Genomic DNA, 24,353 nt, shown 5'->3' with positions numbered 1-24,353 from the left:
ATTTATTTCCCATAAAACAGGAGGTCAAAGCAATGCGAGAACTAGGACTTCAAGCATTAAAAATGGTACCCCTTTTTTTTTTCCCCTCCCCCCTCCCCCCCTCTTTTCCCAGGTTGACTTGATGTATTCTCGCTTTTTTTTTTTTTTTTTGCTATATATGCCATATGATACTTTGTATGAATTGGGGGTGGGGGGGGGGGCGTGGGGAGCCACACAAAGGTAAAGTGTATTATGTATGAGGAGAGGATCTTATTGGTTAAGATGCTCGGGATGTGCCTGACTTTGGTGGGTGGGTGGGTGGAATGAGTGGGATGAGAAGGAAGGGAGAATAAGAAGATTTTGTATAACTGATATAGGCACGAGTGGAAGGGATGGGATGGGAAACAAGGTACGGTCACGCACAAAGCCCTCGGGGCTAGGCTTGGTAGGCATGGGGGTGGAGGGGTGGAGGGGGGAAGGGAGGGTGGTGGGGATTGGGGGGAGGGGGGTAAGAGGAGAGTGGAAATGCACTATAATCACTAACGCGTATACACAGGAGCATGATAAAAGTTCAAAATTAGCACGCTGTAGAATGGTCACACTCTACTGGGGCACTAATATAGGAGAAATAGGCGGGTGTACACAACAATTTTGGGTAGCCTTGGTAAAACTGGCTCCTTTTTCTGGATGTCCCCTTGTGTCCCTCTCCACTAGTATTTTTGGGAGCTGACTTTTTTTCTCTTTTTTTTTTCTTTTTTCTGGAGTACAAATGCATGTATTTTTTTGGGTGCTTTGATGCAGCCCAGAACTTTTAACATAGGGTCCTGGAATGTCATGGGACTGGGTAATCCAGTTAAAAAAGCTGCAGTCCTCTCCACATTGGAGACACACGGGGTGGATCTGGCTTGCTTGCAAGAGACGCATTTAACGCAGGATACCATTACACAATTATGTAGCAAGAAATTCCAGTGCGGGGGGCATGGTCAAGATGGCGACCTAGCAGGACGTGAGACGAGAGCTCCGCACCTGATCGGCATTATTACCCGGTTCTACGGGGTATACAGACACCCTGCTTGTCCTGCTGCGTTGAGGCTGTTTCCGGGCTCCTCAGAGAGGTACTTTGGGGCACAGAGACATCGGCATCAGGCAAAGCAAACGCCGCCGCCGGCTGAACCATGTGGAGCGTCCTGGTGTGCAGTGAGGGACAGGAGCTCCACGCTACACAGACATCATACTCCGGTCCCCTGCGGCATAAGCATACACTGCTCTGGCTGGCATACTGACACTGTTATCTGGCTTTAGGGGCTTACAGTCACCCTCCTTGCCCCGCTGCACTGTGTTTAATTACAGGCTCGAGCAGGAGGTACTCTGGGGCATAAGGATAGAGGCATCCGGCATTGTAAATGCCGCCGCCGGATATACACACATGGAACGTCCTGATGAGAAGTAGGGGACAGGAGCTCCACGCTGCACGGCTACCATACTCCGGTCCCTTGGGGCACACAACCACACTGCCCTAGCTGCCAAGCTGAGCCTAAGACCGGGCATGCGTAAGAGGACCTCCGGTGCACAGAAGAAACGGCAATCGGCCCAAAAAACATCACCGCCGGCCAGAGATACACGTGCAGCGGTGCGACTAAACATGGCGTCCCAGACGGAGCACACAGAACCATGTGCAGAAGCGTCTCAGCTGGGCACAGACCTGTTCCAAGCACTAATACAGGCAATAACAGGCTGCCAAACTACCCTCACCACGAAAATAGAACAGATGCAATCTGAAATGGGCCTCATAAGACGTGATATGGACAAAACACCGGGATAGGCTGACGGAGGCAGAACGAAGGGTAGGAGACAACGAAGATACCATCCGGGATCACAGTGCCTCACTTCATATACTGCAAGTTAAGATGAAAATGCTGGAATCCCATTCTGAGGTCCAGGAAAACAGAAATCGCAAAAACAACCTGTGACTGGTGGGACTTCCGGAAGGAGTGGAGGGACGAGATCCGGAGGCTTATACGGAGCACCTTCTCAGCACTCTTTTTCCACAGGCTCCATTTTCTACCCATTTTGCAGTGGAACACGCCCACAGGATGCCATCGGTCCGGGGTCCGCCTGGAGCACCGCCACGTACCTTCACTTTCCACATGCTAAACTTTAGAGACCATGATTTAATCCTGAGGGAAGCCAGAAAAGTTGGGGAACTGAGATCCGAAAATGCGAAGATCATGCTGTTCCCTGATTATTCGAAACGCAGAGACAGCGTAGGACATTTGACCAAGCCCAAGCCCAAATGCGCACCAGGGGGCTCAAATACAACATGCTATTCCCAGTGCGGCTTAGAGTGGTGGACGGTGAAACTACAAAATTCTTTACTTCCCCAGAGGAAGCGTCCAGATGGTTTGAGTCCTTGCCATGCAATCATTAATCTTTAAATCAGAGACCACCATGAATACCCCTCTACTTTACTCGTGATGTTTGGCGGTAAGAAACACAGTTCTTTATTTTTGTAACCCGCTCATTATTTGAATACTGGAGACCAATGAGAATAGCGCACCTGACTTTCTTGGTGACAGGATTTGGAATGTGAAATTGATGCACTGTCTGGTGTCACTATGAAAGATGACTACTATTCTGTTCAGTAGTCTTGTACTCAGGGTCGGGAGGGACCTACCACCTTTGATTGCCCTGCGGCATCTGACTTTTGCTGTTGCCCCCCCTTCCATAGCCCCCCTGGATGCCGGATGTACTGGAACCCCTACTCTCTGTTATCCCTTTTCCAGTGCTAAAGAGCGAGGTGTAGGTATTATACCTACGTTGCTGAGGTGGGTGGGGGGCAGATTTTGAGGCGCCACGGGGTGCTGGTTTGCCCTTGCTTTCCTCTCCAGGCCTCTTACTGTCAGCGACATGTGAGTACACGTGACATTAATATCTTCACTAGAACTGTGATCCGCCTATAGACCTACTGATCGGATGGAGGGGTTAGGGATGGAACGTCTTCCCCCCTGGTTCAGTCTCAATTAGAAGCATAAATGTTTGATACCTACTGACTAACCTTGTTTATTTTCTACAGGTTGAGCGGATAGCTCAGGTAACTAAGTTTGTGCCCTTATGCCGCGTACACACGGTCGGACTTTTCGTCTACAAAAGTCCAACGGACGCTGACGGACTAAAGCTGGCTGGTAATCCGATCGTGTGTGGGCTTCTCCGGACTTTCAACGGACTTTTTTAGCCTAAAATCCGACGGACTTTAGATTTGAAGCATGCTTCAAATCTTTACGTCGTAAGTACGACGGACCCCGAAGTCCGCTCGTCTGTATGCTAGTCCGACGGACAAAAACCCATGCTAGGGCAGCTATTGGCTACCGGCTATGAACTTCCTTATTTTAGTCCGGTGTACGTCATCACGTACGAATCCGTCGGACTTTTGTGTGGTCGTGTGTAGGCAAGTCCGTTCGTTAGAAAGTCTGCTGCAAGTCCGCTGAAAGTCCGCCGGAAGTCTGTCGGACAGGCTGTCGGACTTTTGTAGACGAAAAGTCCGACCGTGTGTACGCGGCATTAGAGTAATCTAATGCCGCGTACACACGGTCGGACTTTTCGTCTACAAAAGTCCGACAGCCTGTCCGACAGACTTCCGGCGGACTTTCGGCGGACTTGCAGCAGACTTTCTAACGAACGGACTTGCCTACACACGACCACACAAAAGTCCTACGGATTCGTACGTGATGACGTACACCGGACTAAAATAAGGAAGTTCATAGCCAGTAGCCAATAGCTGCCCTAGCATGGGTTTTTGTCCGTCGGACTAGCACACAGACGAGCGGATTTCGGGGTCCGTCGTAGTTACGACGTAAAGATTTGAAGCATGTTTCAAATCTAAAGTCCGTCGGATTTGAGGCTGAAAAAGTCTGCTGAAAGTCCGGAGAAGCCCACACACGATCGGATTACAAGCCAGCTTTAGTCCGTCGGGGTCCGTTGGACTTTTGTAGACGAAAAGTCCGACCGTGTGTACGCGGCATAAGTGTAAATGCTGAAGGGTTTTTCTGTTCCTCTACCACACTTTCTTATTAGCAATGGCCTACAGGTAATGCGTGTAGTGGAGTCCCTGCACTCCATTAGGTCCTAGGTGTGTCGATTGCTACACACCGCCCCCATAGGAGCTTTCTCCTACATTTAAGTTGGTTTATGTTTGTCATGGGTACTCGAACACCCCAAGGTTCAATTAAAGGGGTGTGGGGTGGGATGGGAGGAAATTAGTTTTTTGTTTGTTCTGTTCTATTTCTGTTTTTGGTTTTCTCTTACTTACATGCTTGAGTGCATTTCAATACAGGCGGTTCTATAACAGCAAGGGATTAGCATACACTGTGAAGTCTCCTGTCCTATTCCCTTCCTGCAGGTTCCTCGCGAGCCCACTGATGGGTGAGGGGTTAGGTGGGTGGGGGTCCCCCTTGAGTCCCCGAGGTATGTGGTTCCCCTTTGAATTTTATATGTCCTCCCGGGATATGGCTCCAATAAGGATCTTGTCCTGGAACGGTTGGAGGTCTCAACCATAAAATCAAGCGCTCTCTAGTTTTTGATTACCTTAAAAAATACACTCCACATATTTGCATTCTGCAAGAGACACATTTAGTGGGAGGTAGAATACTGGGATTGAAGAGACCGTGGGTGGGACATCATTACCATGCTACGCACACTAGTTATGCCAGGGGGGTTAGTATATTGATCCACAGATCTCTCAATTTTGAACCCCTAGATGTCCTTATAGACCCAGAGGGCAGGTATGTGCTGTTACACGCTGTCATTGACACGATAGCCATGGTGGTGGTGGGTGTCTATCTGCCGCCTCCGGCTAGTATTTCCCTGTTACAGAAAATAATTACCCTGATTGCTCAGTTCCCCACAGGTAATGTGATCTTTACGGGGGATTTTAATATTCCTCTGAACCCTTCTCTAGATAAACTGTCCCCGGACCCTACCACTGACTTGGCGTTGTCCCATTGGTCCCAGATAATGGGATTGGAGGACGTGTGGTGATGGAAACACCCATCGGATCGTATGTAGACATGTCACTCCTCCTCATATAATACACTATCCCGTATTGACCTTTTATACGCCAGTCTACCCATGCTTCACAAAATTATAGATATTGAGATAATCCCGAGGGGGATATCCGACCACTCCCCGCTGCTGTGTACGTTGCAAACTGCTACCCCACAAGCAGATAGAATTTGGTGGCTGTTTCGGTTTTGGATTGAACATCCTACTATAGAAGTGGAGATGGTCAAAGAGATTAAATAATTCTGGTTATCTAATGTCAATTCCTCCACGCCAGGGACTGGGTGGGACACCTTTAAAGCCTACATTAGAGGTTGCTACATGTCATCCATAGCCAAGGAACATAGAAACGACACGATGTTACTGGAGGAAGCTGAAGCTAAGGCCCAAGACTTAGAGAATAGGTTTGCCCTTACCTCTAACCCTATTATAGCACAAGATATGAGGGTTGCCTTTCAGGAGGTTATGCTGCTCAGAGTGGCCAAGGCGAATAAACGCCAACTGGCCCAAACACAGAGAATCTTCGAGCAAGGGGACAAAACAGGCAGGCTTTTAGCCAGGCTGGCCAAGGAACAATCCCCGATCTCCACCATAGCCCGTATCCGAAAGAGTGATGGGACTCTAGTATCCGACCGGTAAATATTAAGGCCTGCTTTGCTGACTACTACTCGACTCTGTACTCCTCTAGGACACACTACTCTTCTGACGAGCTCTCTGACTTTCTAGACAGGGTTACGCTTCCGGTCCTTACAGACGCAGCGAGGGAGAGCCTGGATGCCCTGATAGCTCTGGAGGAGGTTCAGCAGGCCTTGAGTTCTATGCAGACGGGGAAGACCCTGCATTTTATAAACAATACATTGGTGAGGTAGCCCATAGGATGCATGCGATGCTTACGGAGACTCTACAAACTGGGAAGCTCCCACTATCTATGGCACAAGCCATCATAGTTGTTATACCCAAACCAGGGAAGGACCCCCAACTATGCACCTCATACCGACCCATATCCCTGCTTAATTCTGATGCAAAAGTACTGACCAAAATTCTCGCCAGGCGCCTGAATGAAGTAATACTTACCCTTATTCATGAGGACCAGTCAGGCTTTATGCCGAATAAAGGAACGGACATAAACATCCGTAGGTTGTATGCGGTCCTGGCCTCCGGGGAGAAAGATGTGGAGGACGAAATTGTGGCCTCTCTTGATGCAGAGAAGGCCTTCGATTCTGTAGAATGGGGCTATCTTTGGGAAGTCCCCCGCAGATTCGGGTTCGGTCCAGTCTTTGTCTCCTGGGTCAGGATGGTGTACAAGGCCCCGACGGCCAGGGTACACACAGGCACGGTACTCTCTCCGACATTCCCCCTCAGTAGTGGAACCAGGCAGGGATGCCCTCTTTCACCAGGACTTTTCACCCTGGCGATTGAACCTATGGCTGCCCTCCTCCGAGCTACACCTGAGATTCGGGGGATCACAAGGGGTCCAATATAAGAAAAGGTGTCGTTATACGCTGACGACACCTTATTGTATCTTAGGGACGATGGTACTTCCCTGCAGGCAGCCCTTTCGGTAATTAACCCTTTCATGACTAAGCCTATTTTTGAAATTTGGTGTTTACAAGTTAAAAGCTGTATTTTTTGCTAGAAAATTAATTAGAGTACCCAAACATTATATATATTTTTTTAGCAGAGAATCTAGAGAATAAAATGGCGATTGTTGCAATATTTTTTATCACACGGTATTTGTGCAGCGGTGTTTTAAACGCAAATTTTTGGAAAAGGGACACTTTCATGAATTTTAAAAAATTCAAACAGTAAAGTTACCCCAAATTTTTTGTATAATGTGAAAGATGATGTTACGCCGAGTAAATAGATACCAAACATGTCACCCTTTATAATTGCACGCACTCGTGGAATGGCGACAAACTACGGTACCTATGAATTTCCATAGGCAACGCTTTAAAAAAAATTTTATGGTTACCAGGTTTGAGTTACAGAGGAGGTCTAGGGCTAGAATTATTGATCTTGCTGACGATCGCGGCGATACCTCACATGTGTGATTTGAACACCGTTTACATATGCGTGCGCGACTTCCGTATGCTTTTTCTTCGCTGCGCGAGCTCGCGGGGACAGGGGCATTTTAAAAAATGTTTTTTTGTTTTTTTTATTTATTTCATTTTTTTTTTTACTTTATAAATTGTGTTTTTAAAAAAATTTTTTTTTTTTTACTTTTATTGCTGTCACGAGGAATGTAAACATCCCTTGTGACAGTAATAGGTGGTGACAGGTACTCTTTATGGAGGGATGGGGGGTCTAAAAGACCCCCCATCCCTCCTTTACACTTCAAAGTATTCAGATCGCCGAAAACGGCGATTCTGAATACTGTGTACTTTTTTAAATTCGGCGCCATTGGCAGCCGAGTAAACGGGAAGTGACGTCATGACGTCGCTTCCGCGTTTACAACGAGAAGGCTGGAACTAAGCCGCCCACAGCTTCGTTCCAGCCCGCCCCCAGCTGCCGAAGATACCCGATCGGACACCGGGCCTCCCGATGGCACGGGAGGCCCGGTAACAGCGGCGGGAGGCAGCAGGAGGGGGGGGGGGTGTCCCCTCCCGCTCCTCCGGTATAACAACCGAGCGGCTTTTAGCCGCATCGGTTGTTATACTCAGGTAGCCGATCGCCCGCTGGAAACAACGGTACCGGGATGCCTGCAGCTGCGGGCATCATCCCGGTATAACCCCGGAAAGCCGAGTACGCATATCTGCGTACGGTCGGCGGGAAGGGGTTAATAGCTTTGGAAAATTCTCTGGCATATGTATAAATTGGGAAAAATCAGTCCTGTTCCCTCTTCATGCTGGCTCCGCCTCCTCGCAGACAGATGGGCAGCTTAGTAGAGTCCCTCAGTTTGAATATTTGGGTGTAGAAATACATCGAGAATTTAAAAAATATATAACCCTCAACCTAAATCCAGTGGTCAATCACCTTTCCCAAAGATGCGCCACATGGAAATCCTTACCCCTAACACCAGTTGGCCGCGTTAACTTAATCAAAATGTCGGTATAATCAAAATGTCGGTATTACCCAAATTTACTTATTTATTCCGACAAACCCCAATCTCTATATCGATAACCTTCTTTAAACACTTATATCGTCCCCTCATTTATTTGGACTGGGAAGGCTCCTAGAATAGCTAGATCAACTTTACAACTGCCGGGTGTATTGGGGGGACTAGCCTTACCCTGCTTCCTGAAATGTTATTGCGGTCCTGGTGACTGTTAAATGGTGGTTCTCAGAGGACCAGACCAATCCCGCTTCCACTACAGAGGCGTTACTAATTGGTTCATATGCGGAATTGGGGAATTTGGTTCATAGAGGCCCCAGATCCAATCTCCATGTGACTCTTCCCATGAAAACGACCCTTAAGGTTTGGGATACGGTTCAAAGACTGCTCATGGGACCCAATGACTGGTCCCCAGCGACTCCCTTATGGGGCAACCCTCGTCTACCTCACTTTCGTTCTATTCCTGATCCGGTCGTGTGGGCTAGATATGGGGTCACAACTTTGGGGGATATAGTATCACAAGGCCGACTGGTTTCTTTCGATGCCTTAAAAAGAGATAAGGATCTCCCGAATCCCATGTTCTTCAGATTCCTTCAGTTGCGCCATGCATTCCGGTCCCAGTTCCCTGGCCCGCTGAATTTGGAGGGGTCACCTGTAGAAAATAAACTTAAATCCCCGGATAGATGGAAAACGCTGTCCACACTGTATAATACATTTGCGTCCCATGACACATCTAGAGTATCCCAGTTGTGCGAGTTATGGCGGAGGGATATTCCGGAGCTGACGGATGAAGACTGGGAGGAGGGAATTCAGCAATATTTACCCCTTACAATCTCGGCTAGGGATAGGTTCATGCAACTGAAGTTTCTCCATCATGCATATTACTCTCCAATACGCTTAGCGAGAATCTACCCTGATAGGTCGGCGAGGTGCGCTAGGTGTGGCTCTGATGATGCTGATTTCTTCCATACGGTCTGGTCCTGCCCTAGTGTGGAGGAATTTTGGGAAAATAAACTTGCTGATATTAACTCTATTGGGAGAATGAAGATCCCATACAGCCCGATCCCTCTTCTGTTAGGTATCTGCGACTTCCTAGAGGTCTCATGGGGGAAGAAACTATTTATCTTCTACGCCACATTATATGCTAGAAAGGCAATCCTATTGCAATGGAATCAATATCAGCCACCCACCAGACAGCTTTGGCAGTCCTTGGTAAATAAGACATTGCCATTAGATAAAATGACATACATGGGAAAAAATTGCCCTAAAAAATTTGGGAAGATTTGGGCAGCATGGGTGAAGGAAAAACATCTAACTACTGAATGAGGCTTACGGGCCACTGCCCACGGTACTTGATATAAATTCTCCCTCACCAATAAATATCTGTATCTCTCTTTGAGAGTGTGAGATTAAAGTGTATGGACTAAAGGCAATTAACCACTTGCCGACCGCCTAACGTAGATATACGTCAGCAGAATGGCACGGGCAGGCAGAATCACGTACCTGTACGTGATCTGCCTCCCGCGGGCGGGGGGTCCGATCGGACCCCCCCCCGGTGCCAGCGGCGGTCGGCTTGTGACTGGGAGCGTTGGGAGGCGAGGGGGAGACCATCCGATCGTGGCCCCCCCCCTCGCGATCGCTCCCAGCCAATCGGAATCCTCCCCTGCCTGTGTGTAGTTTCATACAGGCAGAGGATGTGATGTCATCTCTCCTCGGCTCTGCAGTTTCCGTTCCAGCGCCGAGGAGAGAAGACATGTAAGTGCACAACACTACACACAACACAGTAGAACATGCCAGGCACACTAAACACCCCCGATCCCCCCCGACCACCCCCCCCCCTGTCACAAACTGACACCAAGCAGTATTTTTTTTTTTTTTTCTGATTACTGCATGGTGTCAGTTTGTGACAGTTACAGTGTTAGGGCAGTGAGTGGTAGCCCCCTTTAGGTCTAGGGTACCCCCCTAACCCCCCCTAATAAAGTTTTAACCCCTTGATCACCCCGTCATCAGTGTCACTAAGCGATCATTTTTCTGATCGCTGTATTAGTGTCGCTGGTGACGCTAGTTAGGGACGTAAATATTTAGGTTCGCCGTCAGCGTTTTATAGTGTCAGGGACCCCCATATACTATCTAATAAATGTTTTAACCCCTTGATTGCCCCCTAGTTAACCCTTTCACCACTGATCACCGTATAAGTGTTACGGGTGACGCTGGTTAGTTCGTTTATTTTTTATATTGTCAGGGCACCCGCCGTTTATTACCGAATAAAGGTTTAGCCCCCTGATCGCCCGGCGGTGATATGCGTCGCCCCAGGCAGCGTCAGATTAGTGCCAGTACCGCTAACACCCACGCACGCAGCATACGCCTCCCTTAGTGGTATAGTATCTGAACGCATCAATATCTGATCCGATCAGATCTATACTAGCGTCCCCAGCAGTTTAGGGTTCCCAAAAACGCAGTGTTAGCGGGATCAGCCCAGATACCTGCTAGCACCTGCGTTTTTCCCCTCCGCCCGGCCCAGCCCAGCCCACCCAAGTGCAGTATCGATCGATCACTGTCACTTACAAAACAATAAACAATTAACTGCAGCGTTCGCAGAGTCAGGCCTGATCCCTGCGATCGCTAACAGTTTTCTTGGTAGCGTTTTGGTGAACTGGCAAGCACCAGCCCCAGGCAGCGTCAGGTTAGCGCCAGTACTGCTAACACCCACGCACGCACCGTACACCTCCCTTAGTGGTATAGTATCTGAACGGATCAATATCTGATCCGATCAGATCTATTCTAGCGTCCCCAGCAGTTTAGGGTTCCCAAAAACGCAGTGTTAGCGGGATCAGCCCAGATACCTGCTAGCACCTGCGTTTTTCCCCTCCGCCCGGCCCAGCCCAGCCCACCCAAGTGCAGTATCGATCGATCCCTGTCACTTACAAAACACTAAACAAATAACTGCAGCGTTCGCAGAGTCAGGCCTGATCCCTGCGATCGTTAACAGTTTTTTTGGTAGCGTTTTGGTGAACTGGCAAGCACCAGCGGCCTAGTACACCCCGGTCGTAGTCAAACCCGCACTGCAGTAACACTTGGTGACGTGGCGAGTCCCATAAGTGCAGTTCAAGCTGGTGAGGTGGCAAGCACAAGTAGTGTCCCGCTGCCACCAAGAAGACAAACACAGGCCCGTCGTGCCCATAATGCCCTTCCTGCTGCATTCGCCAATCCTAATTGGGAACCCACCACTTCTGCAGCGCCCGTACTTCCCCCATTCACATCCCCAACCAAATGCAGTCGGCTGCATGAGAGGCATTTTCTTTATGTCCTCCCGAGTACCCCTACCCAACGAACCCCCCCAAAAAAGATGTTGTGTCTGCAGCAAGCGCGGATATAGGTGTGACACCCGCTATTATTGTCCCTCCTGTCCTGACAATCCTGGTCTTTGCATTGGTGAATGTTTTGAACGCTACCATTCACTAGTTGAGTATTAGCGTAGGGTACAGCATTGCACAGACTAGGCACACTTTCACAGGGTCTCCCAAGATGCCATCGCATTTTGAGAGACCCGAACCTGGAACCGGTTACAGTTATAAAAGTTAGTTACAAAAAAAAGTGTAAAAAAAAAAAAAAAAAAAAAAAAACACAAGCAAAAATATAAAATAAAAAATAATAGTTGTCGTTTTATTGTTCTCTCTCTCTCTATTCTCTCTCTATTGTTCTGCTCTTTTTTACTGTATTCTATTCTGCAATGTTTTATTGTTATTATGTTTTATCATGTTTGCTTTCCAGGTATGCAATTTTTTATACTTTACCGTTTACTGTGCTTTATTGTTAACCATTTTTTTGTCTTCAGGTACGCCATTCACGACTTTGAGTGGTTATACCAGAATGATGCCTGCAGGTTTAGGTATCATCTTGGTATCATTCTTTTCAGCCAGCGGTCAGCTTTCATGTAAAAGCAATCCTAGCGGCTAATTAGCCTCTAGACTGCTTTTACAAGCAGTGGGAGGGAATGCCCCCCCTCCCAACGTCTTCCGTGTTTTTCTCTGGCTCTCCTGTCTCAACAGGGAACCTGAGAATGCAGCCGGTGATTCAGCCAGCTGACCATAGAGCTGATCAGAGACCAGAGTGGCTCCAAACATCTCTATGGCCTAAGAAACCGGAAGCTACGAGCATTTTATGACTTAGATTTCGCCGGATGTAAACAGCGCCATTGGGAAATTGGGAAAGCATTTTATCACACCGATCTTGGTGTGGTCAGATGCTTTGAGGGCAGAGGAGAGATCTAGGGTCTAATAGACCCCAATTTTTTCAAAAAAGAGTACCTGTCACTACCTATTGCTATGATAGGGGATATTTACATTCCCTGAGATAACAATAAAAATGATTTAAAAAAAAAAAAAATGAAAGGAACAGTTTTAAAATAAGATAAAAAAAATAATAATAATAAAGAAAAAAAAAAAAAAAGCACCCCTGTCCCCCCTGCTCTCGCGCTAAGGCGAACGCAAGCGTCGGTCTGGCGTCAAATGTAAACAGCAATTGCACCATGCATGTGAGGTATCACCGCGAACGTCAGATCGAGGGCAGTAATTTTAGCAGTAGACCTCCTCTGTAAATCTAAAGTGGTAACCTGTAAAGGCTTTTAAAGGCTTTTAAAAATGTATTTAGTTTGTCGCCACTGCACGTTTGTGTGCAATTTTAAAGCATGTCATGTTTGGTATCCATGTACTCGGCCTAAGATCATCTTTTTTATTTCATCAAACATTTGGGCAATATAGTGTGTTTTAGTGCATTAAAATTGAAAAAAGTGTGTTTTTTCCCCAAAAAATGCGTTTGAAAAATCGCTGCGCAAATACTGTGTGAAAAAAAAAAATGAAACACCCACCATTTTAATCTGTAGGGTATTTGCTTTAAAAAAATATATAATGTTTGGGGGTTCAAAGTAATTTTCTTGCAAAAAAAAATTATTTTTTTATGTAATCAAAAAGTGTCAGAAAGGGCTTTGTCTTCAAGTGGCTAGAAGAGTGGGTGATGTGTGACATAAGCTTCTAAATGTTGTGCATAAAATGCCAGGACAGTTCAAAACCCCCCCAAATGACCCCATTTTGGAAAGTAGACACCCCAAGCTATTTGCTGAGAGGCATGTCGAGTCCATGGAATATTTTATATTGTGACACAAGTTGCGGGAAAGAGACAATTTTTTATTTTTTTTATTTTTTTTTGCGCAAAGTTGTCACTAAATGATATATTGCTCAAACATGCCATGGGAATATGTGAAATTACACCCCAAAATGCATTCTGTTGCTTCTCCTGAGTACGGGGATACCACATGTGTGAGACTTTTTGGGAGCCTAGCCGCGTACGGGACCCCAAAAATCAAGCACCGCCTTCAGGCTTTCTAAGGCCGTAAATTTTTGATTTCACTCTTCACTGCCTATCACAGTTTCGGAGGCCATGGAATGCCCAGGTGGCAAAAACCCCCCCCAAATGACCCCATTTTGGAAAGTAGACACCCCAAGCTATTTGATGAGAGGTATAGTGAGTATTTTGCAGACCTCACTTTTTGTCACAAAGTTTTGAAAATTGAAAAAAGAAAAAAAAAAATGTTTTTTTCTCGTCTTTCTTTATTTTCAAAAACAAATGAGAGCTGCAAAATACTCACCATGCCTCTCAGCAAATAGCTTGGGGTGTCTACTTTCCAAAATGGGGTCATTTGGGGGGGGTTTGTGCCACCTGGGCATTCCATGGCCTCCGAAACTGTGATAGGCAGTGAAGAGTGAAATCAAAAATTTACACCCTTAGAAATCCTGAAGGCGGTGCTTGGTTTTCGGGGCCCCGTACGCAGCTAGGCTCCCTAAAAGTCCCACACATGTGGTATACCCGTACTCAGGAGAAGCAGCTAAATGTATTTTGGGGTGCAATTCCACATATGCCCATGGCCTGTGTGAGCAATATATCATTTAGTGACAACTTTTTGTAATTTTTTTTTTTTTTTTGTCATTATTCAATCACTTGGGACAAAAAAAATGAATATTCAATGGGCTCAACATGCCTCTCAGCAATTTCCTTGGGGTGTCTACTTTCCAAAATGGGGTCATTTGTGGGGGATTTGTACTGCCCTGCCATTTTAGCACCTCAAGAAACGACATAGGCAGTCATAAATTAAAGGCTGTGTAAATTCCAGAAAATGTACCCTAGTTTGTAGGCGCTATAACTTTTGCGCAAACCAATAAATATACACTTATTGACATTTTTTTTACCAAAGACATGTGGCTGAATACATTTTGGCCTAAATGTATGACTAAAATTGAGTTTATTGGATTTTTTTTAGAACAAAAAGTAGAAAATATCATTTTTTTTCAAAATTTTCGGTCTTTTTCTGTGTATAGCGCAAAAAATAAAAACGGCAGAGGTGATAAAATACCATCAAAAGAAAGCTCTATTTGTGGGAAGAAAAGGACGCAAATTTCGTTTGGGTACAGCATTGCACGACCGCGCAATTAGCAGTTAAAGCGACGCAGTGCCGAATTGTAAAAAGTGCTCTGGTCAGGAAGGGGGTAAAACCTTCCGGGGCTGAAGTGGTTAATGAGACCCCTTATACCCTCACCCGGGATGGGTGCAATGTTCTTGTTAAAATATTGTTGATTTTACTGCTACACCTACATTTGTCAAGAAATGTAAGAAAACTTTGTAAGATGTCTGTATCTATGTCTAATCCGCTATAAATTGTTTGTTTTTGGAAAACCTAAATAAACTTTTTTTGTTAAAAAAAAAAAAAGAAATTCCAGTGCCAATATCACTCGGTTTATTACTCCTATTCTAGGGGGGGGCGAGTATAATGGTCAGGAATGGGATCTCTTTCTCTTGCAGGGAAGTCAGTATAGATAAACGAGGATGTTATGTGTTTTTGTCATGCTCAGTAGAGGACAAGTTATATGTGGTGGCAAATCTATATATCCCCCCCCCTCCTTTTAAGCTGGAGACTCTGTATAAACTAATGGAATTCCTGGCGGATAAAGAAGGAATACCTGTTATAGTGGTGGGAGATTTTAAGCATCTGGCGGAATGTACTATATTGAGCGGGGGAAAAGCCAGTGATAGAATAATGCTCCAGGGGGGTTTACATAATTCTGAAGTAGAGGCACTGGAAGCTGATTCTTTTCCCCCTGGGAACCCCACATTAAAGTTGGCCATGAAGATATGGCACTTAGTAAAACAGTAATGGGGTATAAAGGGGTAATAGAATATGCTCCCCTCTGGAATAACAGACATTTTCAAGAACTAGCCCCCATAGGAAAGATTAAGGTATGGGAAGAACTGGGGATAGGACGCCTGGCTCAATTGTACAAAGGGAATACGCTGAAAACTTTTGCAGAATTAAAAAGAGAATATGGTATACCAAACCATTCATTTTATAGGTACCTCCAAATTAGACATGCTTTACAGGCCCAGTTCAAAAACCAAGAAGTGGAATGGTGTAGAGCCCCTCTCCTTCAAAAACTGCTTAAGGCAGAAACATCTAAAGGGCTTGTCTCAGATCTATAGGAACAGATTAGGCGTAAAATGATTTCTGGGGGAAAGTCAGCAAAAAATAAGGCCAGATGGGAAGAGGATTTAGGAGTAATAACAACGGAGCAGTGGAGGAGGATATTGGAAATAGGTCCACTGGTGTCAGTCTCCCCATCCCAGAAAATGGCGCATTTGTTTTTAATACATAAAGCCTACTATACCCCCAAGAAACTTGTTCAGTTCGGTCATAGATCAGATGCCAAGTGCCCAAGGTGTCAAGAGACAGGGGATATCATACACATGTCCTGGAGATGCCCAAAACTGTTTAGGTATTGGGCAGAAATACTTGACACTATAAATAGAATTTTTGGAACTACATTGGAGTTGGTAGACAGAATTTGTGTACTAGGATATATAGAGGAAATGGGAGTACCGACAAACACTAAAATTGTAATCTCAAGATGATTATTTCAAGCTAGGAAATTGATTGTACAAAATTGGCAATCAAGAAGACCTCCAGCTTCGGAAGAATGTGTTAAGGTGGTAAACACTATACAGTGTGGAAAGAAAAGGTGGTATACACTAGAAGAGGGAATTTTCAAAGATTTGTGGAGATGTGGAAACCCTGGTTAGAGAATATGGGTTGCCCCCCTTGAGGGATTGAGAGTGGAGAATAGAGTGGAACTGCTCGGAAAGAACCTATAGGACGCTACAAAATAGATATAGGGTGTTAATTTTAAAACTCTAGATTAAAGGTGGTGGGTTATTGAGTGGAAAGAGGGAATGAGAAATAAGAGAAACAAGAAGAATAGACACCACAAAAAGGAAGGAGGAAAGGGGGAGAGGAGGGAGGGGAGAAGGAGGGGAAAGAGAGACAGGGAAAAGAAAGGGATACCCTCTTACAACACAATATAACTAGAAATGCTGTGTGTACGTAAATGGCACTATGTCTGCATAGGGTGTGGGTGGGTAGGGAGATTGGGGGGGGGAGAGAGAGAGATGGTTGCACAATTTAGGAACAAAACGTTAAAATTGTAATCTGCACACTACTAGGGTGGAGGGAAGAGAATAGATAGAACTGTTGACACATTAATGGATGTAAATAACTATTCTCCAAGAAACATTTTGAGGCATATAAGTTATGACGAGAATAGTTTATTTTTCCTTTTGTTTGTAATGTCATTTTTTGTAGAAGTGTAAAATATCAATAAAGAATTATTGAAATGAAAAAAAAAAAAAGTGCTTGGTGCTCCAAATTTCATAGAAAAAGTGCAGAATTGCTCCAGGTAAACATGCTGTGCAATGTGCCACACTCCCCTCTTGTATCCCTACTCCCCCCCAAAAAATAGACCCAGAGTTTTTCAGTCTGGGGGTCAGACTAGCTTGTATCTGGCAGTGGGAATGTCACAAATCTTTTGATTTCCTTAATTGGGTCTCCAAATTACTGCTCAGAGTAACAGCTTGAATTCCACCAGGCTCAAAAAAGAGAAAAGGTACTCATAATTTGCACAATAAAAATGTCACTTACAAAATATCTAGTTTCAATGTTAGAAAGGGCTCTTCCGGGTTCGCCATGGCTCTGCGTGTGTTCCACAGAGGGCAGCAGAAGTGATGTCGTTGGTTAGGGAACCAGAAATTGGGCCAATGCATTTCGCCCCTCCCACAGGGTGTCATCAGGGACATCCCCCCCACACCCTGGATTGCATGCTTCTACACACAGTGCTCCGGCTCTCTGCATCACACTGCTGCCATACACAGACTTATTAGGGCTCAGTCTCTGTGCTCCCTCCTACAGTATACAACCACTCTGCTATTGGAAGTCCCCTCCTCCTTCACCTCTCACTCTGCACTACTCCTGGCGCCTCACTCACATGAGCCAGAACTACAGAGGAGGCATCAGGTATCAATGCAGAACACTGGAAAGAACATTGGGCGGTATATATTCGCCATATTTGCGGCAGAACCCCTGGGGGTTCTGTGTAACCCCGGATAAGAAACACTGTACTAAATTATCAATTTCTAAGAAAGGAAAACTATTTACTTAATATAGTTTTCAAAAGCTAAAAGCCCAAATATGATTCTACAACTTTGCAGTCTTTCTAAACTTATTATTTATAAAATTTTTTAGCAAAAACGGCACATAAAAATAATTAACATTACATAAACATTATTCGTATGAGCCTTCTGTCATGTCAGATTGAAAAACCCAAAATGTATATCAAATTCAATGTTAACTTACCCGTTTTTGAAACTTTCACATGCTCAATCGTCTGCCTAGTGCAAACACCAAGATCATGAAAATCGCGCTTTCTGCCACCACGTTCTCCTATTGATATGTCTTGAAAACCAGCTGAGAGAGCCAACTCTAAATTATGGAAAAAAGAATATTTAAAACTAGACTTGTGCTGCTAAATGAAAAAATTGGATTTTTGCTTTACCTGTAAAATTATTTTCTTGGAGTACATTACAGAGCACAGGGTATCCTCATCTCCATTACAATAGGTAATTGCTGCCACCTTCAGGTGATTGGACACTGGCAAATGAAACAGGAAATCTTCTCCTAGGCATAATCCCTCCCCTTTAGGCAAGGCTTCAGTTTTTGTAGGAATCCATAAACCACAAAAGAAAGAGGGGTGAGATTCTTGTGTCCTGTAATGTACTCCAAGAAAAGGATTTGGCAGGTAAACCAAAAATCCCATTTTCTTTATTGCATATTCCAGGACACATCTTTATCTCCAATACAACAGGCAGGATGTCCCAAAGCACTGGCTATGAAGGGAGGACAACATGGCAACAGGCCCCACGCAACTAAACCATAACAGGTTAGAACCTCACGCAGCAGCCTGCAAAAGGTAGTGTCCAGAAAGGCTCCAACATCCACTTTGTAAAACTTTGGAAAGTATGAACTAAAGCCCAGGTAGAAGCTTTACAAAGTGGAGCTACCGGGGCCTGATGAAAAATAGCCCAGGCAATGACACTCCTGGTAGAATGAACTGTTACCAAAACTAATGGAGATTTTCTTCTCGATCATGAGCTTGAGAAATAAGCTGGTAAATCGAGAGGTGGTAGACATTAAATCAGGGTAACCCTCCCTTGGGTCTTTCAGAAGCACAAAGAAGAAATTCAACTGACAAATTAAACAGCCGATTAGGTAACACCTGATGGCACAAATCACATCTAATGTGTAAAGAGCTTCCCCTGACTTTAGAGGTTTAGGACAGAAAGACAGCAACATTAGGTCCTGGTTCAGCTAGAACAAAGAAACCACCTTGGCAAAAGTGTCGGTTGAAGCTGTGGAAAGAACCCCTTGGTACAATGCAACACCAGGAACTTGTTCCTTATACGCATCAGTCCCCAACCTTTTTGGCACCAGGGACCTGCATGCAAGAAAATTATGCCAAGGCCCAGTGGTTTTCAGAGGCAATTTGTCTGGGCAATGGCTGGTGTTGGCGCTTCAATCATCCCGGCACTATGATTGATATGGTGTCAGGATAACTGAAGTGCATTATTTCTATTAATACATTGTAATATGAAATGAAATCGTTCAACTCACCATAATACAGAATCAGTGGGAGCATGTCACTTGCCACCGTTGCCTGCCACGAGATGTAGCTAGTCACTTGCCACATCGCCTGCCAGCAGATATAGCTTGTCACTTGGCATATCGCCTGCCACCAAATGTAGCTTGCCACTTGCCACGTCGCCTGCCAGCAGATATAGCTTGTCACTTGGCATATCGCCTGCCACCAGATGTAGCTTGCCACTTGCCACGTCGCCTGCCAGCAGATATAGCTTGTCACATGGCATATCGCCTGCCACCAGATGCAGTTTGTCATGTCATGTCACCTGCCTTCAGATGCAGCTTGTCACGTCATCTGCCTTCAGATGCAGCTTGCAATGTCACATCACCTGCCTTCAAATGCCGCTTGTCACATCACCTGTCTTCAGATGCAGCTTGTCACGTCACCTACCTTCAGATGCAGCTTGTTATTTCACCTGCCTTCAGATGCCACTTGTGACTTACCACGTTGCCTGCCACCAGATGCAGCTTGTCACTTTGTAATGTCACCTGCCTTCAGATGCTGCTTGCCATTCACCACGTCGCCTGTCACCAGATGCAGCTTGTCAGGTCAACTGCCTTCAGATACAGCTTGACACCAGATGCGGATTGTCACCTGCCAGCAGATGCGGATTGTCACGTCACCTGCCACCAGATGCAGATTGTCACTTGCCATGTCGCCTGCCACTAGATGTGAACTGTCACTTGTCAAGTCGCCTGCCACCAGATGCAGCTTGTCACTTGCCACGTCACCTCCCACCAGATGCGGATTGTCACTATCCTGCCACAGCTGAAACTTCCCACTGTTGCCTGCCACCAAAAAAAACCATATGCAGCTTGTAACTTTTTAAATGCAAAGGTTATTTGGTGGCAGGCAACAGTGACAGAAAACCTGGCAGTCTCTCCCCAGCTTTTCAGCACATGGCTCCCAGAGTGAGGGAGGACAGTGAGAAATGATGTAATTTCTCTGCTGCCCGCAGCTGCACAGTTAGTGCGGAACTGCGGTGATTCAGGGTGGGCGGTGAGAGATGATGTCACCTCTCTGCTTGCTCGCCCACCGCTCTCGCTGCAGAGAGGCTACGGCCTGGTACAGGACCGCGGCCCGGTGGTTGGGGACCCCCGCCTTATAGGAAAGAGAATCAAATTCCAAAACTCTATGAGCCGAAGTAATGGCAACCAAAAAAATAACCTTCCGGGTTAAAAGTAACAAAGGAATTTCTAGGATGAGCTCAATCAGAGATTTCTGCAATACAGAAATACCCAGTTAAAGTGGTTTTAAACCCCATTCATGAACTCTGACCTGGGCACATATTTCTGTAGTGTTTACTTATTTCTCTCCGAAGCTCTAAGTCCCCGGTCGTTCCTCTGTTATCAGCATAACTTCTGACACACATGATAAATCAGATAAAAATTTGTCGGGGAGGGAGCTTATAGATAGAGAAGGAGAGAGAGCTTGTCTATTCACAGTACAGCTCTGCAAGTTTCTTTGTTCTTCTGCCTGTGGAAGGGGGGTGCGTGCCCTTTCTTCAATCAGCTTACATACAGCAGACTCCACACCTACTGTGTGAAACAGGAAGGAAGATTTTGACACGATGTGCACTTTCTAAAGAATGTAGAAAGCTGAAGACAGAAGATATACATGTGAAACTTATTCAGGGAGATTTGTTTCATCTTTGCGTATCATCTGAGGCTATTCGCTTTACTGGGTATAGGAGAGGGTTTACATCCACTTTACGGTCCCACAGAATCAACAGAGTCTAATCTGGTGGAACAACATACGTGATGCTTTGCAAAAAGACACACGCCAAGAAGCATGCAGCAGTCTTTTTTGAAGAAAGGACTGCTGAGGCTGAAATCTGACCATTTATTGTAATCCAGGCCAGTCTCAGAAAAACTCCAGACTGGAGAAAAGCCAGACTGCAATCTACATCATACTTGCAATAGATCCAATCTGATCTAGCCAGAGAGGAGCGTATCCCCCTTTCGTTTATCTTTGTCAAATTGGATCGGAGGTAGTCGGGTGTAAACAGACACAAGTCCGTTTATAATTTGACTGCACATAGAGGAGTATGGATCGTCCACCTGAAAAACAGACAGGCAACCTGATAAGACTGCACGTGTGAAGGTGGCCTTAGCCTCAAACCAAAAAAAAAAATACAATTTTCAAGAACTATGGCAAATCTTCCTTTAAGTCGCCTTCCAAGCCTTCAGCTGGGTAGGAATGACTGAATCAGAGACAACAATCATACTGCCAAAAGCCATTGATTGTCCATGGAAGAGCGGAACTTAAGTCAGGAGGTTGTGTCAATTCAGAAGGGTCCAAGGATAGTCTACCGACATGTCAAGTTAACAAGCTCTGGTGCCTGGTCAGAGCAATGAGAACCATTGTAATTATTTTCATTGAAATCCAGGCAAAGCACACAAGGCAGATGTAAAAGTGGGAAGGCAGATTTGGGAAAACTGGTCCCACTGTGTCACCAGAGCATCCACTGTGAACACTCAATGATTCCTGGTCCTGGAGACAAACCTGTCCAGCTTTGCAATAATGGATATTAGAAGATCCACATCCAGGGTCACCCCATCATTGCCAAAATTCCTAGAATACCTCTGACGTGCTGGGCTGTGGAGGGGACAGGAGCGGCTAGCTCAGGCTTTCAGGGTCTGAGAGGCTGAGCCAGGTGCCGGTCCAGACTCCCAAGTGGATCCCAACCATATGGTCGCGATCTTTACCCAGCCTGAACCCCCCTCTGTGACATCAGGCTTCAGCCCACTGTAGGCTGAAAACAGGAACGAACTGCCCTCCTGTGATCCACAGGGGAAGTACAGCCGCCAAACAAAGCTGTACTTCTCCATTAACAAGGCTCATAAAGGGTACCATAGACAGTCTCACGTTGGAAAGTAATGGCATCAGAGAATCCAATAACTGTCCTCCTGTCCCATGCTACCAAGCCATTCTGTTGGAGGGCCTGGAAATAAAACTAGGTAAAGGGCACTGACTTCTGAAATCTGCTATCGTTCCCAGAACCCCCATGCAAAAGTGGATTGAGGGATTTGGCAACATCTTGAGCAAGTCCACCTGAGTCCTCAGGCAAGAGATTTGACCAGAGGTTCACTCTCCCCTGGACAGTATCTAGGGCCAAATATTACAACCTCTGTGTTGGGATTAAGGCCAACTTTTGTAAATTCAGAACCCAGTCCCTGCTCCTGAGAAGAAAATCCCTAACAGGATATTACCACCTCCATCTTTTACTGTAGGAATGGTGTTATTTGGATGGTGAGCTGTTGGATTTTCAACAGACATCTTGTTTGGTGTTGAGGCCAAATAGTTCAATTTTAGTCTCATCTGACCATCTTAAGCGCACCTTGAAGATTGAGGCCACATGGAAAAAGGGTGTTATGGTCAGATACGACTAAAATAGTTTTGAATAAGCAATAATTTTTTTACTGAATGAAACTTACTAGAGCTAATCACATGGTATAGATAGACTGTGATAGGCCCTGTTTGTATCATGTGATGACTGACCAATCACAGAGCTCATCATAATAGTACACAATGAAAGGCATGTGACAATGCCTTTCATTGTGTACAACGGTCATGTGATCTGCTGTGTTTGGCCTCAGTAGGACAAGATGCAATAGATGGTCAGAGATGATAGACGGGAACCAGCAATAGCAGACAGGAATTCCTCCTTTGCCACAAAGGAACTGGAGGAAAGTGCCCCAGAAGTAGCAAGATACCACACAGGGGTAAGCAGCAGTCAGAGCAGCATGGAACATACTGACCCCAGGAGATACAGTGCATCCAGAAAGTATTCACAGCGTTTCTTTTTCCACATTTTATGTTACAGCCTTCCAAAATGGATTCAATTTATTATTTTCCCTTAAAATTTTACAAACAATACCCCATAATAACGACATGAAAGACGTTTGAAATCTTTGCAAATTTATTAAAAATAAAAAATGAAAAAAAATCCTATGTACAGAAGTATTCACAGCCTTTGCTCAATACTTTGTTGAAGCACCTTTGCCACAAATTACAGCCTCAAGTCTTTTTGAGTATGATGCTAAAAGCTTGGCACACTTATTTTTGGACAGTTTCTCCCATTCTTCTTTCCAGGACCTCTCAAGCTCCATCAGGTTGGATGAGGAGCGTCGGTGCACAGCCATTTTCAGATCTCTCCAGAGATGTTCAATCAAGCAAGTCTGGACTATGGCTGGGCCATTCAAGGACATTCAGTGTCGTCCCGTAGCCTCCTTTGTTATCTTGGCTGTGTGGTTAGGGTCCTTGTCCTGTTGGAAGATCTTCACCTCAGTCTGAGGTCCAGAGGGCTCTTTAGCAGGTTTTCAACAAGGATGTCCCTGTACATTGCTGCATTCATCTTTTGACTAGTCTCCCAGTTCATGCCGCCGAAAATCATTCCCACAGCATAATGCTGCCACCACCATGCTTCACCGTAGGAATGGCATTAGCCAGGCGATGAGCGGTACCTGGTTTTCTCCAGACATAATAACGCTTGCCATTCAGGCCAAAGAGTTTAATCTTTGTGTCATCTGAGCAGAGAATTTTGTTTCTCATGGTCTGAGAGTCCCTCAGGTGCCTTTTGGCAAACTCCAGGTGGGCTGTCGTGTGCCTTTTACTGAGGAGTGGCTTCCGTCTGGCCACTCTACCATACTGGCCTGGTTGGTGGAGTGCTGCAGAGATGGTTATTCTTCTGGAAGGTTCTCCTCTCTACACAGAAACACACTGGATCTCTGTCAGAGTGACCATTGGGTTCTTGGGCACCTCCCTAAGGCCCTTCTCCCCCGATCGCTCAGTTTGGCCAATAAAGTCATGTCTCGGAGGTCTACAGACAATTCCTTGGACTTCATAGCTTGGCTTGTGCTCTGACATGCACTGTTAACTGTGGGACATTATATAGATAGGTGTGTGCCTTTCCAAATCATGTCCAATCAACTGAATTTACTACAGTCTGACTGCAATCAAGTTGAAGATGCATCTCAAGGATGATCAGTGGAAACCAGATGCACCTGAGCTCATTGTTGAGTGTCAGGACAAAGGCTGTGAATACTTATGAATGTAATTTTTTATTTTTAATTTGGAAAGATTTAAAACAAACTTCTTCCACATTGTCATTATGGGGTATTGTTTGTAGAATTTTAAGGAAAATAATTAATTAAATCTAGGGATGCACCGAAATTTCGGCGGCAACTGGCGAA

The 24,353-nt window shown here is 45.5% G+C and overlaps 1 protein-coding gene across 1 annotated transcript in view; it reads right to left on the bottom strand.

The window, feature by feature from the left end:
- PIWIL1 (piwi like RNA-mediated gene silencing 1) overlaps nt 1-24,353 on the bottom strand; it is a 766,743-nt gene that overhangs the window by 605,515 nt on the left and 136,875 nt on the right. The window contains exon 5 of the mRNA XM_073597707.1: nt 17,817-17,942. Coding sequence (XP_073453808.1) covers nt 17,817-17,942 — 126 coding nt within the window. The remainder of the gene's footprint in view (nt 1-17,816; nt 17,943-24,353) is intronic.

Source organism: Aquarana catesbeiana, linkage group LG01 (assembly GCF_042186555.1).
Source record: "Aquarana catesbeiana isolate 2022-GZ linkage group LG01, ASM4218655v1, whole genome shotgun sequence".
In the NCBI taxonomy this organism is placed as follows: Eukaryota; Metazoa; Chordata; class Amphibia; order Anura; family Ranidae; genus Aquarana; species Aquarana catesbeiana.
The sequence above is the reverse complement of the archived record's forward strand: the minus strand, read 5'-3'. Positions and strand labels throughout refer to the sequence as shown.